General features: G+C 42.0%; 1 protein-coding gene across 1 annotated transcript in view; it reads right to left on the bottom strand.

The window, feature by feature from the left end:
* Window positions 1–4,014: 4,014 nt before the first annotated feature.
* The window catches only part of maml2 (mastermind like transcriptional coactivator 2), a 33,061-nt gene continuing 20,968 nt past the window's right edge, over window positions 4,015–16,107 (bottom strand). The window contains exons 2-5 of the mRNA XM_040168445.2: window positions 11,026–12,234; window positions 5,809–5,970; window positions 5,588–5,696; window positions 4,015–5,492 (exon numbers count right to left, since the gene is read on the bottom strand). Of these exons, the coding sequence (XP_040024379.2) occupies window positions 4,654–5,492; window positions 5,588–5,696; window positions 5,809–5,970; window positions 11,026–12,234 (2,319 nt within the window). The 3' untranslated portion in view covers window positions 4,015–4,653. The remainder of the gene's footprint in view (window positions 5,493–5,587; window positions 5,697–5,808; window positions 5,971–11,025; window positions 12,235–16,107) is intronic.

Genomic DNA, 16,107 nt, shown 5'->3' with positions numbered 1-16,107 from the left:
GTTTTGTGTGTTATTGTGTTTCTTTTCTCTTTTTTTCTAAATGAATTGTACATGTCTGTATCTACCCTATAAGCTTGTATTGTGCTCATGGACAGAACGTAAAATGTCTAGTTCTTGTATTTTACACAAAATAAACCTGCATCTTCCCAGTTAGTGCAAATACACCCTTATATGGTGCATGTAGGTTGTTTAAGAAGGGTTGTCGGCCAGTAATACAGTGCAGCCGGAAAGTATTCACAGCGCTTCACTTTTTCCACATTTTGTTATGTTACAGCCTGATTCCAAAATTGATTAAATTCATTATTTTCCTTGGACTTCATAGCTTGGTTTATGCTCTGATATGCACTGTCAACTGTGATACCTTATATAGACAGGTGTGTGCCTTTCTCAATCATGTCCAATCAACCGTATTTAGCACAGGTGGACTCAATCAGGTTGTGGAAACATCTCAAGGATGATCAGTGGAAACAGGATGCACCTGAGCTAAATTTTGAGTGTCATGGCAAAGGCTGTGAATACTTATGTACATGTTATGTTTTCGTTTTTTATTTTTAAGAGATTTGCAAATATTTGCAAAAAACAGTTTTCACTTTGTCATTATGGGTTGTTGTGTGTAGAATGTTGAGGAAAATAATGAATTTAATCCATTTTGGAATAAGGCTGTAGCATAACAATGTGGAAAAAGTGAAGCGCTGTGAATACTTTCTGGATGCACTGTACCTGTATGCTAGTGAGGAAGTGTACATGTAAACAGAATGATCTGGTGATTCCAGAAGGATATCAGCCAGGAAACTCACTGGAGTTTGTCTTGAGGGGAAAAAAAGTTTTTTCAAGAATCATGCCATACTCATGACACCCATTACATTATGACATTAAAAAAACAAAAAAAAAACGTATTAGTTATTTTGCATTCCAGTCCCATGCCCTTTTTTACATTTCTTCCAGATGGTATGCAATTACATTTTAGTTCTATATTATTACTTATTTTAACCATACAATTTTTTTTTTACTTGAAAGTAAATCTTAGTAGGATTAGTACAGGATATAATGTGCATTTCTTTTGACATACTAAACTATATAACGACTGTTCAGATTAATATACTGGGATTTTTTTGCCTGACATTCTTTGTATATTTAAATATTATATTTTATATATAGTATAGTCGCAGCTACAGGAGCAATGTTGGGTTGTCGTCTTGCCCAAGGACACATCGACATGCGAGTTAGCCAGGCCTGGGATCAAACCGACAACCCTCTGATTGGAGGACGACCGTGCTCCCCACTCACCCACAGTCGCCCAATAAATACAGACAATAAATACAATTCTGATTCTAAAGACATTTCAATTTGTGGAAATTGGTTGAAAAAAAGTAATGGTCTTATTAACCAAAACTTTTGTGACCCCCTCCCTGCAGTACCACCGCAGACCCCCTGTTGAGAACCTCTGGCTTACTATACTCTGCCTTTTGTTTTGACAAAATATCCTAAAGATTTATTTTTATTATTTTTGACTTTACTGCTATTCTTTTTTATGACTGCTACGTCCTTTTTGTGCATTTTTTCACCATGCAATGCCATTTTATGACTCTTTTTGACATACAATACTGTGGCTTTTCTATTTTCAACATGGTATACTACATGTGGGCTTGTTTTAAACTCGATTCAGTAACTTCTTAAGTATTTTTCCTTGGATTTTTTATGTTTTGTTTTTTTAGGACATATACAATAAGATTTCACCATATTATCATACTACCATTTTTGTTCTGAAACCCTGAAGAATTACTGTTCTACAACATATATTGACATGCTACTTATTATATATCAATATAAAATACAAAAAAAATGACTTTATAAAACATGTTTATGGCCTTCTACACCAAGATATTGCGACATATCTTTGTGACTTGTCTTTGATATTCTTAAAAAGTTTTTAAGCATTTTAATGTCTATTTCAAGGTATTTTATGTCTACTTCATTTATATTTTACAGCATACTATACAGGGACTTCAATATATAGATTTTTTATCACGCACTATACGATGACATTTTCTAGTGTACTCTCATAAATGTAATTGCTTACCATCAACTAAGATGCAGTGGTTGGTGGGATACTACGCTTCATGGTTATATTGGTTGCCTTCAATAAAGCTATTTCCATTGTCTGGTTGTAAATTGAGAAAAAATATCTGTAAATTGATTTTCGTGACAAAAAATAAATACTAAACAAAATGCATCATTGACCGGTAGTATCGGACCTAACTGCTGGACTAATGGCAACACTGCCACCAACAAGTGTGACTCTAAAGTACGCTCTCTAAATCAAATTTCACGTAATCACTGAAATGTAAAGATTTGTATTCGGATGTGCTGTTCGGTGGCAATATAAAGCCATCAGTGCCTTTGTCATGTTGTGTCACCTGCACGCTCACCTAACTGAGAGGCTTAGTGGCTTGAAGGAAAACCACCGGTGGATACAAAAACACATTTCTTTTTTCTTGTGCTCTCTTTAATATTAAACAAGTTTTTTGGTCATCGTACCTTCTTCAGGTAATCAAGGCCAACAAAACAAAGGCACCCTTAGGTGCACAGCGTTTCCAATTAACCCCCAATACAAAACGTCTGTGTATTCTTGTCTCTTAGCAGACTTGGCCAACTAAAAGGTAGGGCAAGAATACAGCTAGGAGGATGTGATATGCCCTAAACAACAATGTTGGGAAAAACAGTTCTCCTATAAATCCAACAAGCCTGGAAAACCATCATCTCTTACCAAAGTTCCTTCACTCGTCTAAGATCTGTTGGTGTTATTCTCCATTAAAAAATGGGTCTTTACAAGATGCATACGGTTGCTAAGTGCAAAGGAACCATCATTGCTGTCTATAGACCAACTAATTAGTATAAAGCATTTGCAAATAATCATTGAAAAACAATTACAGACTAGTTGAAGGGGTCATTCATACGATTGACATTCAAATTCTTAAATAACATTTGAATGGTGACAGTTTTTTGCGGTTGTTTGAACACAAATTCAAAAACTGGGTTTATCGCTACACACAGTTTATACAAACACACAAATAAGTAGCAGAACACATACACTCTTCTTAAAAACGTACTTTATACTGCCATACTCGATTTGAAACATTTTTAGTCAATACTTTTCTAATGTTAGAGTCTGGGATTGAAATTTCACAGATATTGCCAAAGTGAAATGCAACAATATAAACACAGCAAAAAAAGCACAAAGTAGTGAAAGCAGGCTTCCTGCCGCTGTGCAGTTATATACTTTTATTGAACACCTTTAGATGTGGTTTTTAGATTGATGTTGTTTAATCTAGTTGCATATGCCTTTTTCTGGTGTTATTCTTTATGATGGGTTTGTGTCGATTGTGGACTTTCTATTGTCTGTATGACATTTTTATGGTGGCAAATTAATTCCTTTGCTCAAAATTAATAAAGTTATTCAATTCAATTCATAGGTTTCCATCGTTGTTATGTTATGGTATCTTTTTAAAGGTTCGACACCCGGATTGACAAGCAATAAGGTGCTCGGCCAGCGGGAAGATGTTGGCATTTTTGAAATATTAGGGTAGAGAACTACGTTCAGCGTGATGAAAAAGAAGTGCCATGTTATATTACAAATCGTGTGCCAAGCAGAAAACATGTTTAGAGTTTTTGAAGACGACCTGAGGTTCCCCTCACCTGGTGTCAATCTTAATAATTAATAAAAGATGGTGTCATCTTACAGAAAAAAACTAAAACTACAAAAACTGAAAGCGCCTTTTCTGCACAGTAGTTAAAATGTAGATACATATATATTTGTACAATTAGATTCTTGTGGTGATTTTAGCCAGCATTGTTTTTACTCATGTGGTCTAAAATACATGACTAGTAAATAGATTAAAGATATTTTTTGCGCATTACAACATATAGTCAAAGTATGCAGTGTTTAAATAAAAAAAAGAATGCAGAAAATGCACCTACACTTTACATTGTTTAAATATGTCCCCAGAAGAGCACTTTTGATGTATTGATTTATTGAAATTAATTTTATTACATGTATTTTCATGATCATAATGTCACATTACTATCCCAATAATTATTAAATATCACATAAAAAATAATGGTTACATTACTTGAGTTGGAACCAAAAACCACCACAGAGGAAAAAGCTTGAAAAATAAGCACAAAAAAAAAAAAAAAACATTTGTTGTGGAAAGATTCTGTGTTTATGGTAGCAAAACTTCTGAAGGTAAATACCATTTCATGCTATATAGTGGATGCAGATTAAAAACGAAACTCGGATTATCGACATGACCTTGAAAAGCAACACAGCAATGTTTTCTTTTCACAGTGTGAATTTGGTATTTTATCCTATACAGTAGTACAGCATGAGTATGATGAACAGACCACAAAACAGACTGCAAAGAAAGGACGTTTCTTGGCCAATATACTGTGAATAGAATATGCAGAGTACTACAGAAGGGACACACATTCATTTCACAGTAAATACAATACAAAACAATACACTATAAATGGATAACAAATAATATCAGTTTAGAAAATTCCATTTTAACATCATTTACAAATGTTTCTCGTTCCACCTTTCATCAATGACTTGGAGCAGCGGGTTAATCTTTAGCAATCTGTGACGCAAATTCAAGAGTGACTGCCCAGAATCTCATCCAAATTGATATCTTTCATCCAATCATCGTTCCCAGAGCCCGACTTGAGCAGAGAGTCTATGAAGTCGGAGTCCGTGTTGATCCCTGGAACGGTGTTATCGCCCTCCGGGAGGAAGTCAAAGGTCAGTCTGTTGGCTCGGTTATTCTGGTAGCTGCTGGAGCTCGGACTGGGCTCCGCAAAGTGGCCTGCTGGTACCCTCTGTTCAGGAGAGGCCTGGTTCAGGTTCCCCACTGCTGATGGGGATCCCATCATTGGCTGACTAAGTCTTGGGCCGGTGTCCCTTATCAAGGGGTTAAGCGGGAGCATCCCAATGTCTGGCGCTACCTGGTTGGGAGGGCCCACGAACCGCTGTTGGTACGGGAGGTTTGACATGTCCAGCTGCGCACCCGGAGACTGAAGGGGATTGGGTAGCCGCCTAATGCCCAGTCCAGTTGTCACTTGCTTGTTGGCCGAGCCCCAGCCCATGTTGACATTTTTCATCAGGCCTCCCAGACCGTGGCCTGGCAACCCCGAGGAATGCAGGTCAGCTGTTGTTCTTGGGTGTTGTACACCTGCTACGTTGTTCATCCCAAAAGAATTTGCATGCGTGTTTGGACCCAGGAATCTCGCCTTGTTTTGATTTAGCCCAATCCGATTCTGATTGTTATGCTGCTGGACTTGGCCGATACAAGAACTCGGACGGCATTCAGTGCCGATACCGTATCTGCGGTCCGACGGAGTAATCTTTGAACCAGACCCACTCGGAAGGTGACAGGACATGGACTGGATGTCATTCTCGGTGCCATTGCTGGAGGACTGGGAGGGATTTTGACCTATAGAGATATCAAGAAGTAAAAAGTCATTGGTCTCCCGTCAGCATGTACATTTTTGCATTCAGCATTTTCGTCTAATCAGAACGTCACGGTACCTGTGAAGATGTTTCCCTGCTGAGCTCCCACCATCCCTCTGGACTGCTTGTAATCAGGCGGCGGTCTTGTGAGATGACGATTGAACTGATCGTGTACATTGTCTTTGTCCTTGAAAGGGAAGACAAAGTCGTGAGTACAAATGACGTGACAAATAAACTTGAGCAAAGGCCGAGCTGCTTATTACTTGGGAAAACTGTATGATATTTGCGCATTTTCTTACTGAATTGCTAATGCTGTGCTGCTGTTGATTGAGCGGTCTCTGCATGGCCTGGCTTTTGACCACGCCCTTTTGCTGGTTGTTGGGAACTGGGACCCGTGGCTGCGACTGGGTTGACATGCCTAAGTTTCCATTGGTTGGAAGCCTCGGACCAGGAGCAACGCCCTTAAAAGAAGAGACACGTGATGGTTTAACGTTTTGTACCTTTTCGTTTTTTTCAATACGCCTCTGCGTCTTCTCTGCTGACTACCTGTCAAGTGCCATGAAAGCAGTTTTGTAAAAAACACAAAACCCCACCAATGCAATACCACGACTGGACCACTAGAGAGCACAGCGCTACAAGTCATCCTAGATCTGGGTCAAAGATGCTATTCAACCTCCAGAATGTGGTCAAGGCTACTCCCTCTGCAGATGAAAAACTGGGACTTGGAGAGAGGCTTTTTTTTTTTTTTTTAAGGGGGGAGCGCAAGCTCTCCTCAAGGCCTGCTTCTCCCTTGATAATTGTGTCTAAAGAGAGTGGAAAGAATCCCTGAGACAGCAGGAAGTGTGTGCCAATGGAGAGTTAAGCGCCAGCACCATGACTACCTCCATTTAATAGGCTCTCCTTTACTGATCACTGTGTTGGGTTTGGCACGGAGGCATTCCATCCCCCCCGAAACCCATTTGGCTCCTGACACTATCACATGGACAAAAACGTTGTAGCCGGCAGCACTCAAATGAAATTTAGTTAGCCAAACCGGCTTTTTGTTTAGTCCCGAATGGACACTTTGTACACTTTCCTGATCAAATGCATATTTCTCTCCGTTATTTTCAGGCAGAGTAAAACCTTTGTTATGGACGCAAGGACACTCTGCACTATGCTCAAGCTTAGACCAAGTGCAAGCATTTGTCATGAAAGAGGGTTAATGTGCACCAAATGCGAGTCAACACACACACTGTGTATACAATGTTAGTCCTTGTGTTGACTTAAAATGTTTCCCAGGGTGAAATGGATTAGAAATCCAACAGTGGATTTAGCAGAAACTATTACTTAGAAGACAGATTCTTTTCGGAGGATGAATCCCTACAGGGTGGTGACGTTGGGGTCCTAGAGAAAGAAAAAAAAAAAAGAAGCAAGTGTGTGTGTGTGTGAGAATGATAATGAATGGGGCTGAAATTTGGAGAACTAACGAGACGAGGTCAGAGAATGAGGGAAGTTGAAGCTCCACGTCACAAGACATTTCACATGAGCTAATTTACACCTTTTAGCAGAGCAACCCACTCGACCAAGCAAGCAGGGCACTGAGCCTACAAAAGGTCTAAAAACATCAAAACGGCGGTTTCTCCTGTTACGCCGGTAAGCCGCCACTGATTTTGATTCAAAAACCCAACGAGGGGTGTTTGAACACGTACAACTGAGTAATCCTCTCTGTCATCCCGATGTGTCACGAAGCTGTTTTCCATGTCGTCGTCGTCGTCCCCCCCCAGTCTCATTCTTTACAAGCTTGTTGTTAACGAACACCACATGTGGCTGCGGCCTCAGAGAAGGAGCCGAGTGATTTAGTCTCCCATCCTGCGGCGGCGCAGGCAGCTGACAGCGATCGGGCCCCAGCTTTGCCGGCTCTCACACTGCACTTCCTCCAGTCTGCACTCGGGATGCTGTCCCCCGGGGAGCACCTCGGCATCTGGACTTGGCCGCGCCTCCCTTTCCCAGGAAACAAGCACTCCCTTCACAGCGCTGCCAGAGTGACCTGGCAGGCTCGACCCCAGCGGCCTTACTCTTGTCCCCGCCGAGGGACGCCGTGCCACGAGATCACCAACAAAAAGCTGAAGTGAATTATTTGGTGGCAGCAAAACCGGTCTTGAAAGGAATACTTCATTTACACAATTACCATTGGTTTATAAATTATTCAACCCAAGGCTTGATGAAATAAATGAGAGACTACGGCTAAACAACCCCAATTTTTTCCAAAGTTCTCACTCAGCTTGTGCAGTATAATCCGTCTCGTTCGCTCATTACTTCCCAAGCATCCGCCTCTTTTGCTGAAACCGTACTATTCAGTAACACATTGCATGAAAGAGTCTCAAACTTGTGCGAAGTGTTTTGAGTCGGAAGGTGTTTTTTATGACGGTTTAACTTTCCCTTTTTTTTTTTCGTTCTCTGTTTAGAGATATTTGAAGAAAAAAAAAACTTGTTTCTTTAAGGGTTTATGGGAACACGGGGTGATTAACTCATGTACAAATAGTAATTTTGTAGTTGGGGTTCTACGTTATTTCTGAAGAAAGCAAAGTACAAGTTTGTATGTAGTATTTACATGTGAACCCATATTAGCTGGAGCTAAATCACTAGGATGATGAAATATCCCACGTATCTGCCTTCACTCCATCCAACTCCAGCACAGACTTCTGCTCAGTCTGTGCTGAGCAGAAGTACAAGTCACTCTTGATAAAACTGTCTGCTAAATACTGTAAATGTCAATTAGAAGTTAAATGTAGGACTCGTTCAAGCGCTCAATTATTAAAGTAAAAAGCTTTAAGGACATGTATAAATCTATAAAAGCCCACTTAGTACTTTGAGTTAAACTCTTTTCACCTGTATGGGCCACAATTATTGCATTTAGTTTAAAGAAAACTCGATACAGATATTTAAAAAATGGGGCAGAAACCAGTCACCATTCTGCAATTGCAAAAATAGAAATCAATTTTACATCAGCCATAATAAATAACAAAGAGCCTGTACTAACAGTCACTAGAGCAGGACTTTCTTTCATTCCATTATTTATACTGGCATGAACACAACCTCAGCCTAAACACACAACGCAGCTACAATACTGATGGCACTAGCTAAATGTTGTCCTTGGAATGGCATTGCCAGCCAAACCACAGCAACTCAGGTTTCACGATGCATTAGTGTCCTCGACCGTAAGCTGCCAGAGAATGTATTCATCCCTTTTCTTGTGGGCGTGTGTGTGTGGTGTGTGTGTGTGTGTGACCTCACAGCTCGGGAGTTGCAGAGTGGTGGATTTGAATTTTGACGCGTTGGACTCCGCAGCCGATTATTGAACTGTAAAAAGCCTCAATCGAGCACCAAAGCTCACGTCTCTGTCTGCGTAAAGAAGGTCCCGGGCTCTGCTCAGTGGGAGGAGGCCCGCTCCTGCTCGCTGGTGTTTCACAGGGGATCAAGGGACTCTTTCAGGACCTTTATTCCTCCGGCATTACCAATTCAATTCACTGTGGGAAGAGACTCCGCTCCCTTTCTCCTCTGCGAGTTGTCCCCTCCTTATTAGACGTTTAACCCTGTCCATGCTGACTGCAAAAGCCACCGAGGAGGCTCCACAATCATAAGGCTGCCATCGTCTTTGCACATGTCGTTTGTTCAAATGCACATTTAGCGTCCTTGGGAAAGTTGTCTCACAGAGCCTGAACTCGAGCACAATTACATGTCCTCAGTATTTCAAAGACCGAAGTGAATGGACTTTCGCTTCCAGTAGCTCCGGGCTATGGTAAAACAAAAGTCATTAAAGCCTTTTTTCAGTATTTGACTTTCAGCCTCATCTTCTTTCTCAAAACCTTTAGTTCACGTAATGTTTTTTGCTGCTTCGATTTATGTACTAAATGAATGTTTAGAACCACAAAAATGTTATTACAGATCGTTACTAAGGTTGACTGTAGAACTGATAATAATGCTAATTCAAAAACAACATAGAACTTTTAACAACAAACACATGTTATGTGTTGTATGTTTACAGAAAATAATGAAATTTGCAAGATTTAGTATATTTTTTCTCCCCAATTCATAAAAAAAAAAGGTAATAATGAGTGAGCGTTAAGTCAACATCTACAGCATTACATTCAGGTTAAAAATGTCTCCCTGGCGCAGTGTCTTTGTTAAACTGGTTCCATTTAACCCACATGTGAGGATGTTTTTTTCCATCCTGCCCTGTTTACTTCCATTTCACGAGTGACTCCCCTCCCCCCTCCCAGTCACTCAAGCATCTCCCGTGATCTGTAGAGGTTATGAGAGCGCTCTTGTGCAGCTCGCATTATCATTTCACACAAAGACAGCCACAGATACTGTTCGAGCCAAAATGAAAGAGAGGGACGGTCTAAATCTCCCCAATCATAACAAATCAGTGATTCAACCTCCGGCACCGAGCTAAGCAGATTACTGTCATTTTCCACCACTTGTCCCTTGTAGCCAACAACCTCCAATTAGCAAATCCCGCTGTGCATATCTGCGGCCTGCCAGGGAGCCACCGTGACAAGCGGAGAAATTAGAAGTCCTGCATGTTAATCTACCGTGCTCTGGCAATCTGTGTCATCGTCAAAACACTTTAAGGCGAAATACATATTCAAGAGAGTCACAACAGCAAAGGCACAGTCAAGCAGCTGGAACAATGGTAATAAGCCACAAAACAAACAGCATTGCCGCTGTCGCCGACAGTAGGGTTGAGCTGGCGGGAATAAATGGATGAGGTCAACAACGCCGGTCACTTCATTTGAAAAAATATTATATTACCTTAGATTTTGAATGACTGGCTTGTTTATTTTCCAAAAAATGTGCATTGAGTGAAAATTGTCCATTTAAGTTAAGGGATTTGGGACACTATATATAGATTACGGTTATTGCTTTAGGGTAAACTAATGCCTCATCTCATTTTTAAAAGATCAGACATTTGCCAATTCCAAATTCAAAGCAAACATATTTCATCACGGATTAAGTTTGTTTTTTAAAGTTATTACAAGTATGTCTCTAATCTCGCGAACATCTGTAGGGAGGTGGTTAGGTGGGTAAAACGTATACAGGATTTCATTTATTCTTTTTTCATTTATCCTTAATCCATAACAGAAATAACACTTATTTTACAAAAACATTTTTTACAACCTAATAAAGTGTTTTTGCTTCCAAAACATAAACAAGTAGTTCTGTTTCATTTTACCACGTGTTAAAAAAAAAAAAAAAAATTCCCTCGCACATAATTGGGGATGTGGTCAAGTTGTATCGGAACATAATTTTGTAGAAGACCGGTTTGCCCATGAAATTAGATAAAAGTTAGCGTTCAGTGTTTATAGTATACTTGGTTCCCAGGCTCCTTTGCAAAGTAAAAATAAAAAAAAGATTACTTTTTGATAAGATCTGCTTAGCCTTCAACCTGAGCGGGAGGCCGCTTTGTTCCTCAAACACTTGGGAGATAAAAAGGTGTAAGAGCAATCTTGTGCAGTGGGTTCGACAGTGCTTACCTGACGCTGCTGGGACAGTTTGAACGGCAGCCCGGCGGGACCCGGCTTGGGTTGCAGGCAAAGAGCCCCCGATGTGGACATCTGTTGGTTCTGGAAGTGGAGAGCTGGATGTGGCTGATTCTGGCCGCTCGACGGCGACTGCTGCTGCTGCTGCTGCTGGGGTGACGTCTTCACCGAGCTCGCCATGACAGGCATCGGCTGGCTGGCAGGGTGGGGTGCTTTGGGGCTGAAGTGCAGCGTGGGCTTGGTGCTGAGACCCTTCATGTCCAAGTGGTGGGGGCCATTTGACTTGAAGAGGCAATTGTTGATCCCTTTACCTTGAGAGGCGATCCTTTGCTGGCCAAGCGCTGCCGGGGTGGAAGCCTTGTCCTGGGGGAAGGCGCTGTTTGAGGAGTGGGTGCTCATGGCGGGAGCCCAGTTGGTCAATCCTGCAGGTGGTGTCTGGTGGTGGTGGAGGTGGTGGTGATGGAGCAGAGAGCTCGGCTGCTGCTGGTTTGCCGCCATCTGCTTCAGCTGCTCCGCGTGGGATATTTCTGGCCAGCAGGGCAGGGCCCTGGGGTGGCCTGCCTGCGAGGCGGCTTTCTGCGACGTGGTGGTAGAAGAGGTGCTGGTCAGCGTGAAAGAAGGTCCCGCCGAGGCCGGTCGAAGCTGTGGCGAGCCGCCATGAACGTGGCCAAAATCTGGCGAATGCTCCATCTTTATCGGCTTATCCATGGGGGAACAGAGACTCGCAGCTGCTCCCGCTGAGCTTGGCCGGCCTAGATCCAGACCGAATGCATCATCCTGCTTTAGCATCTTCTCGAACTCCAGGTCATTCAGGGTGGGCACGGTCTTTGTCAGCTCATCAAAGAGATCCTGGAGGTCCGGGTCGATCTGACCGCCGCCTTCGTCCTTGAAGTCAAAAATCATCTCTGCATTTGACTGGCCACAAGACTGCACCTCAATGGGCTCTTTTTTCATTTCTTTCAGGGTCATGTTGAATATGTCTGAGCCCACACCGTGGGGCATCATGTAATTCTTCCTCTGCATGCCCATGGATGAGGAGCCCTGCAGAGAATGAGACTGGGCTAAGTTGTGGTTGCAAGCCCCATGTCCCAGAGCACCGGGATCCACACGTGCCCGCTTAAACTCCGATCCGGAAAAACCACAGGAGAGCCCGTTCTGCTTCGGTGCGTGCGCCTCAATCTTCCTTCGCAGAGACCCTTGAAGCTGCAACACACAACAGGATAGAGGTTTTATTTTTTTTAAAAGCAATGAAGAAAATTCCTGGTACCGTCACCTCAGCCTTGTTTATAACCTAAACGCTCATTATTAAAACAGGTCAAGTGAATGTTTTTTTAACGCCGCCATGGCAGTAAAGCAGTCTGAGTAACCCAGAGAAAAGGTCAATTACTATAACTACACAATTTGACAGCCAATGTTCAGCTTGGGAAATTTAGGAAGATCACATTTATTAACAGACAGTTTTTCTAATTTCAGTAGAATAACATCTCACATAAAGTAGATACATTAGGATAAAAAATACATTTCATTCAGTCAACGAGGCAAAATGCTTTTATATAATGTAGTGGCAGCGGAATCTGATACAGTTGACAGACTGCAGAGAGAAGAACGGGGTCTTTGTTTCCCTCATTTGCATAATATGCATTATATTTTCTTCCATTGTGCTTCCTTAGATAGTTACTCCTTTGTGGCTGAGATTCTGCTTAACATGCTGGTGCAGATATCTGCCTTCCTTTTGTCCAATCCCCATGTCTCTATTTGAGGTAATAAGCACGAACCGTGTAGCCATGACTCACAACTCAAACCACACAGTAACGTCTCCATAAAACTGCAGCACTAAAAACCCTCACAAAAGTGTGAGAAAATATTGTAAAAACACATTTATTTTCAGGGAATAGTTAAGAACGTAATTATTTTTTCTTCAATAACACTAATTCCTGGAGGAAGATTTTATACGTGTGTACACATAAAAAACGCCCGTCTCCTCATGGAGGTTCCAGCATGGAAACAAACCGGCTCGGGTTGTTCATCAACCTGAACACAGGAGGGAAGAGAGTTGCATATTTCACCGTGGGAGCAAATTTGAGTCTTCTCCACCTGCTGGCGCACATTACATTAAGATGATTCATAGCCTAAAGGGTTGGGAGTGAATACTGCAGTTTCACTACATATCAGCTCTGTTTTCACAATGCTTCAATTGTACATCTTAGCGGTTAAATCAAAGCACAAATTGTGACTCGCAGAGTCTCCTTTATCAAAGCCAATTAGCGTTTGAAAGACATTAAATGGATTCTGCCATTCAGAGGCTCGGGCCAGTGGCTTTGCTGCTCTGTTATGCTTCAGAAAATGTTCTGTACCAACGTCAAGTATGATCGCAAATAAACTGGCTGAAGTAACCATTGAGTTTCTACAAGTAAAGTGGCAAAATAGGCAGATTCCAATTTGATTGCTACCTAATCAGAGTTATGTTGTGTGAGAAAGGCCCACACGAAAAGACTGCAGTTGTTACTGATGTTCTGTGTGTCTCTGGGGCGCCGCTGCAGAATCTATTGTCCTTCAGCATCCCCGTAACACACTTGGAAGGAAAAGAACTAAACAGCGCTACTTCAGCTGTGTAATATTTGGAGCGCATTGTCACTCACACACCGCTTGGTTCACGTCATTGACAGCAAAAATCAAAACCCCAAATATCCACCTAGGTTTGACAATGTAGATTAGTACATTATTTTGTACATGAATGCAGCGGTGTTCAGATGGAGAGAAGATGGCCGAGAAAAGCATCATCATCTTCCCTTGACCCCGCGACGTTCTCCGCAGAGGTCAAGGACTAGTGGTTAGGAACAGACGTTAGGAGGTCATTTTTTTGACAATCCGAATCCAGCCAGGATCTTTTTGCACGCGATGCATCCTGGTAGATGTAGTCTCATCTGTCACGGCTCCATAGCAGGAGAGATCCAGGTGCTTTTCCAGCCATATAACACGCACCGGGGAATTCATTTCTTTAGTGGACCACATTTACCATCAGCACTGATTGGACAGCCACCTAAAAAAGGTGGCATATTTTCACTTTAAAAATGGCGTGAGACACGTAACAACAACAAGTGTCGACGCATCATCCCGTTCAGGTCATGGCGAAAAGAGGGATGGGGGGGAACTTTATGTTTCAAAGCTGATATGCCTGATGTATAAATCATGTATAAACTCTGTAGTCAAGCAATCATCAAAGATGCAGGTTGTAAAAAGATCCTCATTGATTTAGTCATTTCTTTGCATTAAATGTTCTATTTTTACATTCAACTTTCAAAAAAAATGTGCATCTGTATTACAGCATGGCAGCTACTAAATTTGAACAAACTACTGGTGACAAATAGATTAATGCATTACGTAACTAACGGTAATGCGTTCTGAAATAATGCAATGAACCAAAACAATACAGGAAGTAAATTAACCATCATTGTAAAATGCACAATATGTGCTCTTCATAGTAAAAAGAAAGTGAAGTGTAATTTAGCCTTTGCTTATGTCACCTTTTTATGGATGTATTTAAATAACATGAGGCTTCCGTGTATCAAAAATTTAACACGAAAAATGCTTGCAAAAGAAAAGAGACTTTCATTTGAAAGATATACTTTGCCACAAAAGCTAACCTCAGTAAAAAAGTTCCTAGGAGAGACTAGAGGGAGAGAAATCTTCTTGGATGACGTAATTACTGGCTGCATGATGCAAAGTTAATACAGAGACCATTTTAACTTAGAGATTTTCCATCAGTTCATCCACAGTAGGTCTCATTCACGAGCTCACTTCTGCCATCCTCACTGAAATCCAGACTATTAAACATTGTGTCTCTATAGACTATTGGACATCTGTTTTTTTGCCGAATGCAGATGAAAACAGGCCCTCTGGTGTGTGCGGCTCATGCACACTTTCTCTCGTTCCAGAGGGCTCTTTCTGCAGAAGACAGGGAGCGGTACTCCTCATGGTTCAAGGCGCTGTCTGAGAAAACACATCATGAATAATGGAAAGGAAGGTAGATGCGATGCAAAAAAGCCATTGTGGGACGGCCTGGGTTGCCTCGCTCCTGCACATGTGCCATTTAAACATGGACTCCAGTCAAGAGCGGTTTTATTTGATCAAACTCAACAACAAAGCTGCTCAAGGAGTGCAGTCGAGTTTCTGTCAAAGGTTGCATAACTGTCAGGACAGTGTCCTTCTTTTGGGGGAAGAAAAAAAAAGAAAAGAAAAAAAAGCATAGATATACAAATCTCAACTCAACACACTTTCACTTTCAACAAAGGAAAGGCGCATCCTGTTCACGGAGCACTGAGAAGCAGTGGCCTCCTGGCTGGCCTGGAATCCTCATGACAGATCTCCATGCGATCTGAAAATAGATTTTTTGATTAACATTTAATGAGCTTAGAAGCTCTGAATCACTTTGAAAGGGACTCCTGCTGCATGAAGGACCTAAACATATGTGATGTATAGCGACCAGCTTAGAGATGAATGAATAACTGCTTACCCACAGTGTCTTATGTTCGCCACTGTCAACATCTGGATTAGTGTTCATTGAAGGATTTCATCTGGAGGCCAACAACTGAATGTGCTTTTGTAGACTTCTCACAGTTCCAATGAATAGAAAACACAACACACAACCTGTTTTTAAAGCTTGTGACTGTCGGTGGAACCCATCCAAACTACAGCTTTTAAATTGTAATTTCCCAGAACATACATTTTAGCGATTGCAAAATGGATATAATTTGTGAGCATTACATTTCCAATGCTTCTTATCGATGCCCTTTGACCGTAGCAGTGTGGAACCGGCCCGTGGCCACGTCGGAGGAGGCTATCTATTGCTGGGAGCTGGAGGGCTGTCAAGCTGAGCGGTGTGGTGATGCTGAGCGCTGTGGATGGGGCTCCGGGTGAGCCGTGGCCTCCCCGGTGCCATCTGTCAGTCCGGCGCCGCCGCCGCCGCCCTCACAGCCGCGAAGGTTTGCGAGCGTTCGAAGGGGTTTTGTGTTTGAACACGAGACCGTGGCTCAACAAAAGATCGAGCCCGCCAGCCTTTAATCTATTCACAAGAGC

This window comes from Gasterosteus aculeatus, chromosome 1 (genome assembly GCF_964276395.1).
Source record: "Gasterosteus aculeatus chromosome 1, fGasAcu3.hap1.1, whole genome shotgun sequence".
Lineage (NCBI taxonomy): Eukaryota > Metazoa > Chordata > Actinopteri > Perciformes > Gasterosteidae > Gasterosteus > Gasterosteus aculeatus.
This window is presented reverse-complemented; position numbering and strand designations above follow the sequence as displayed.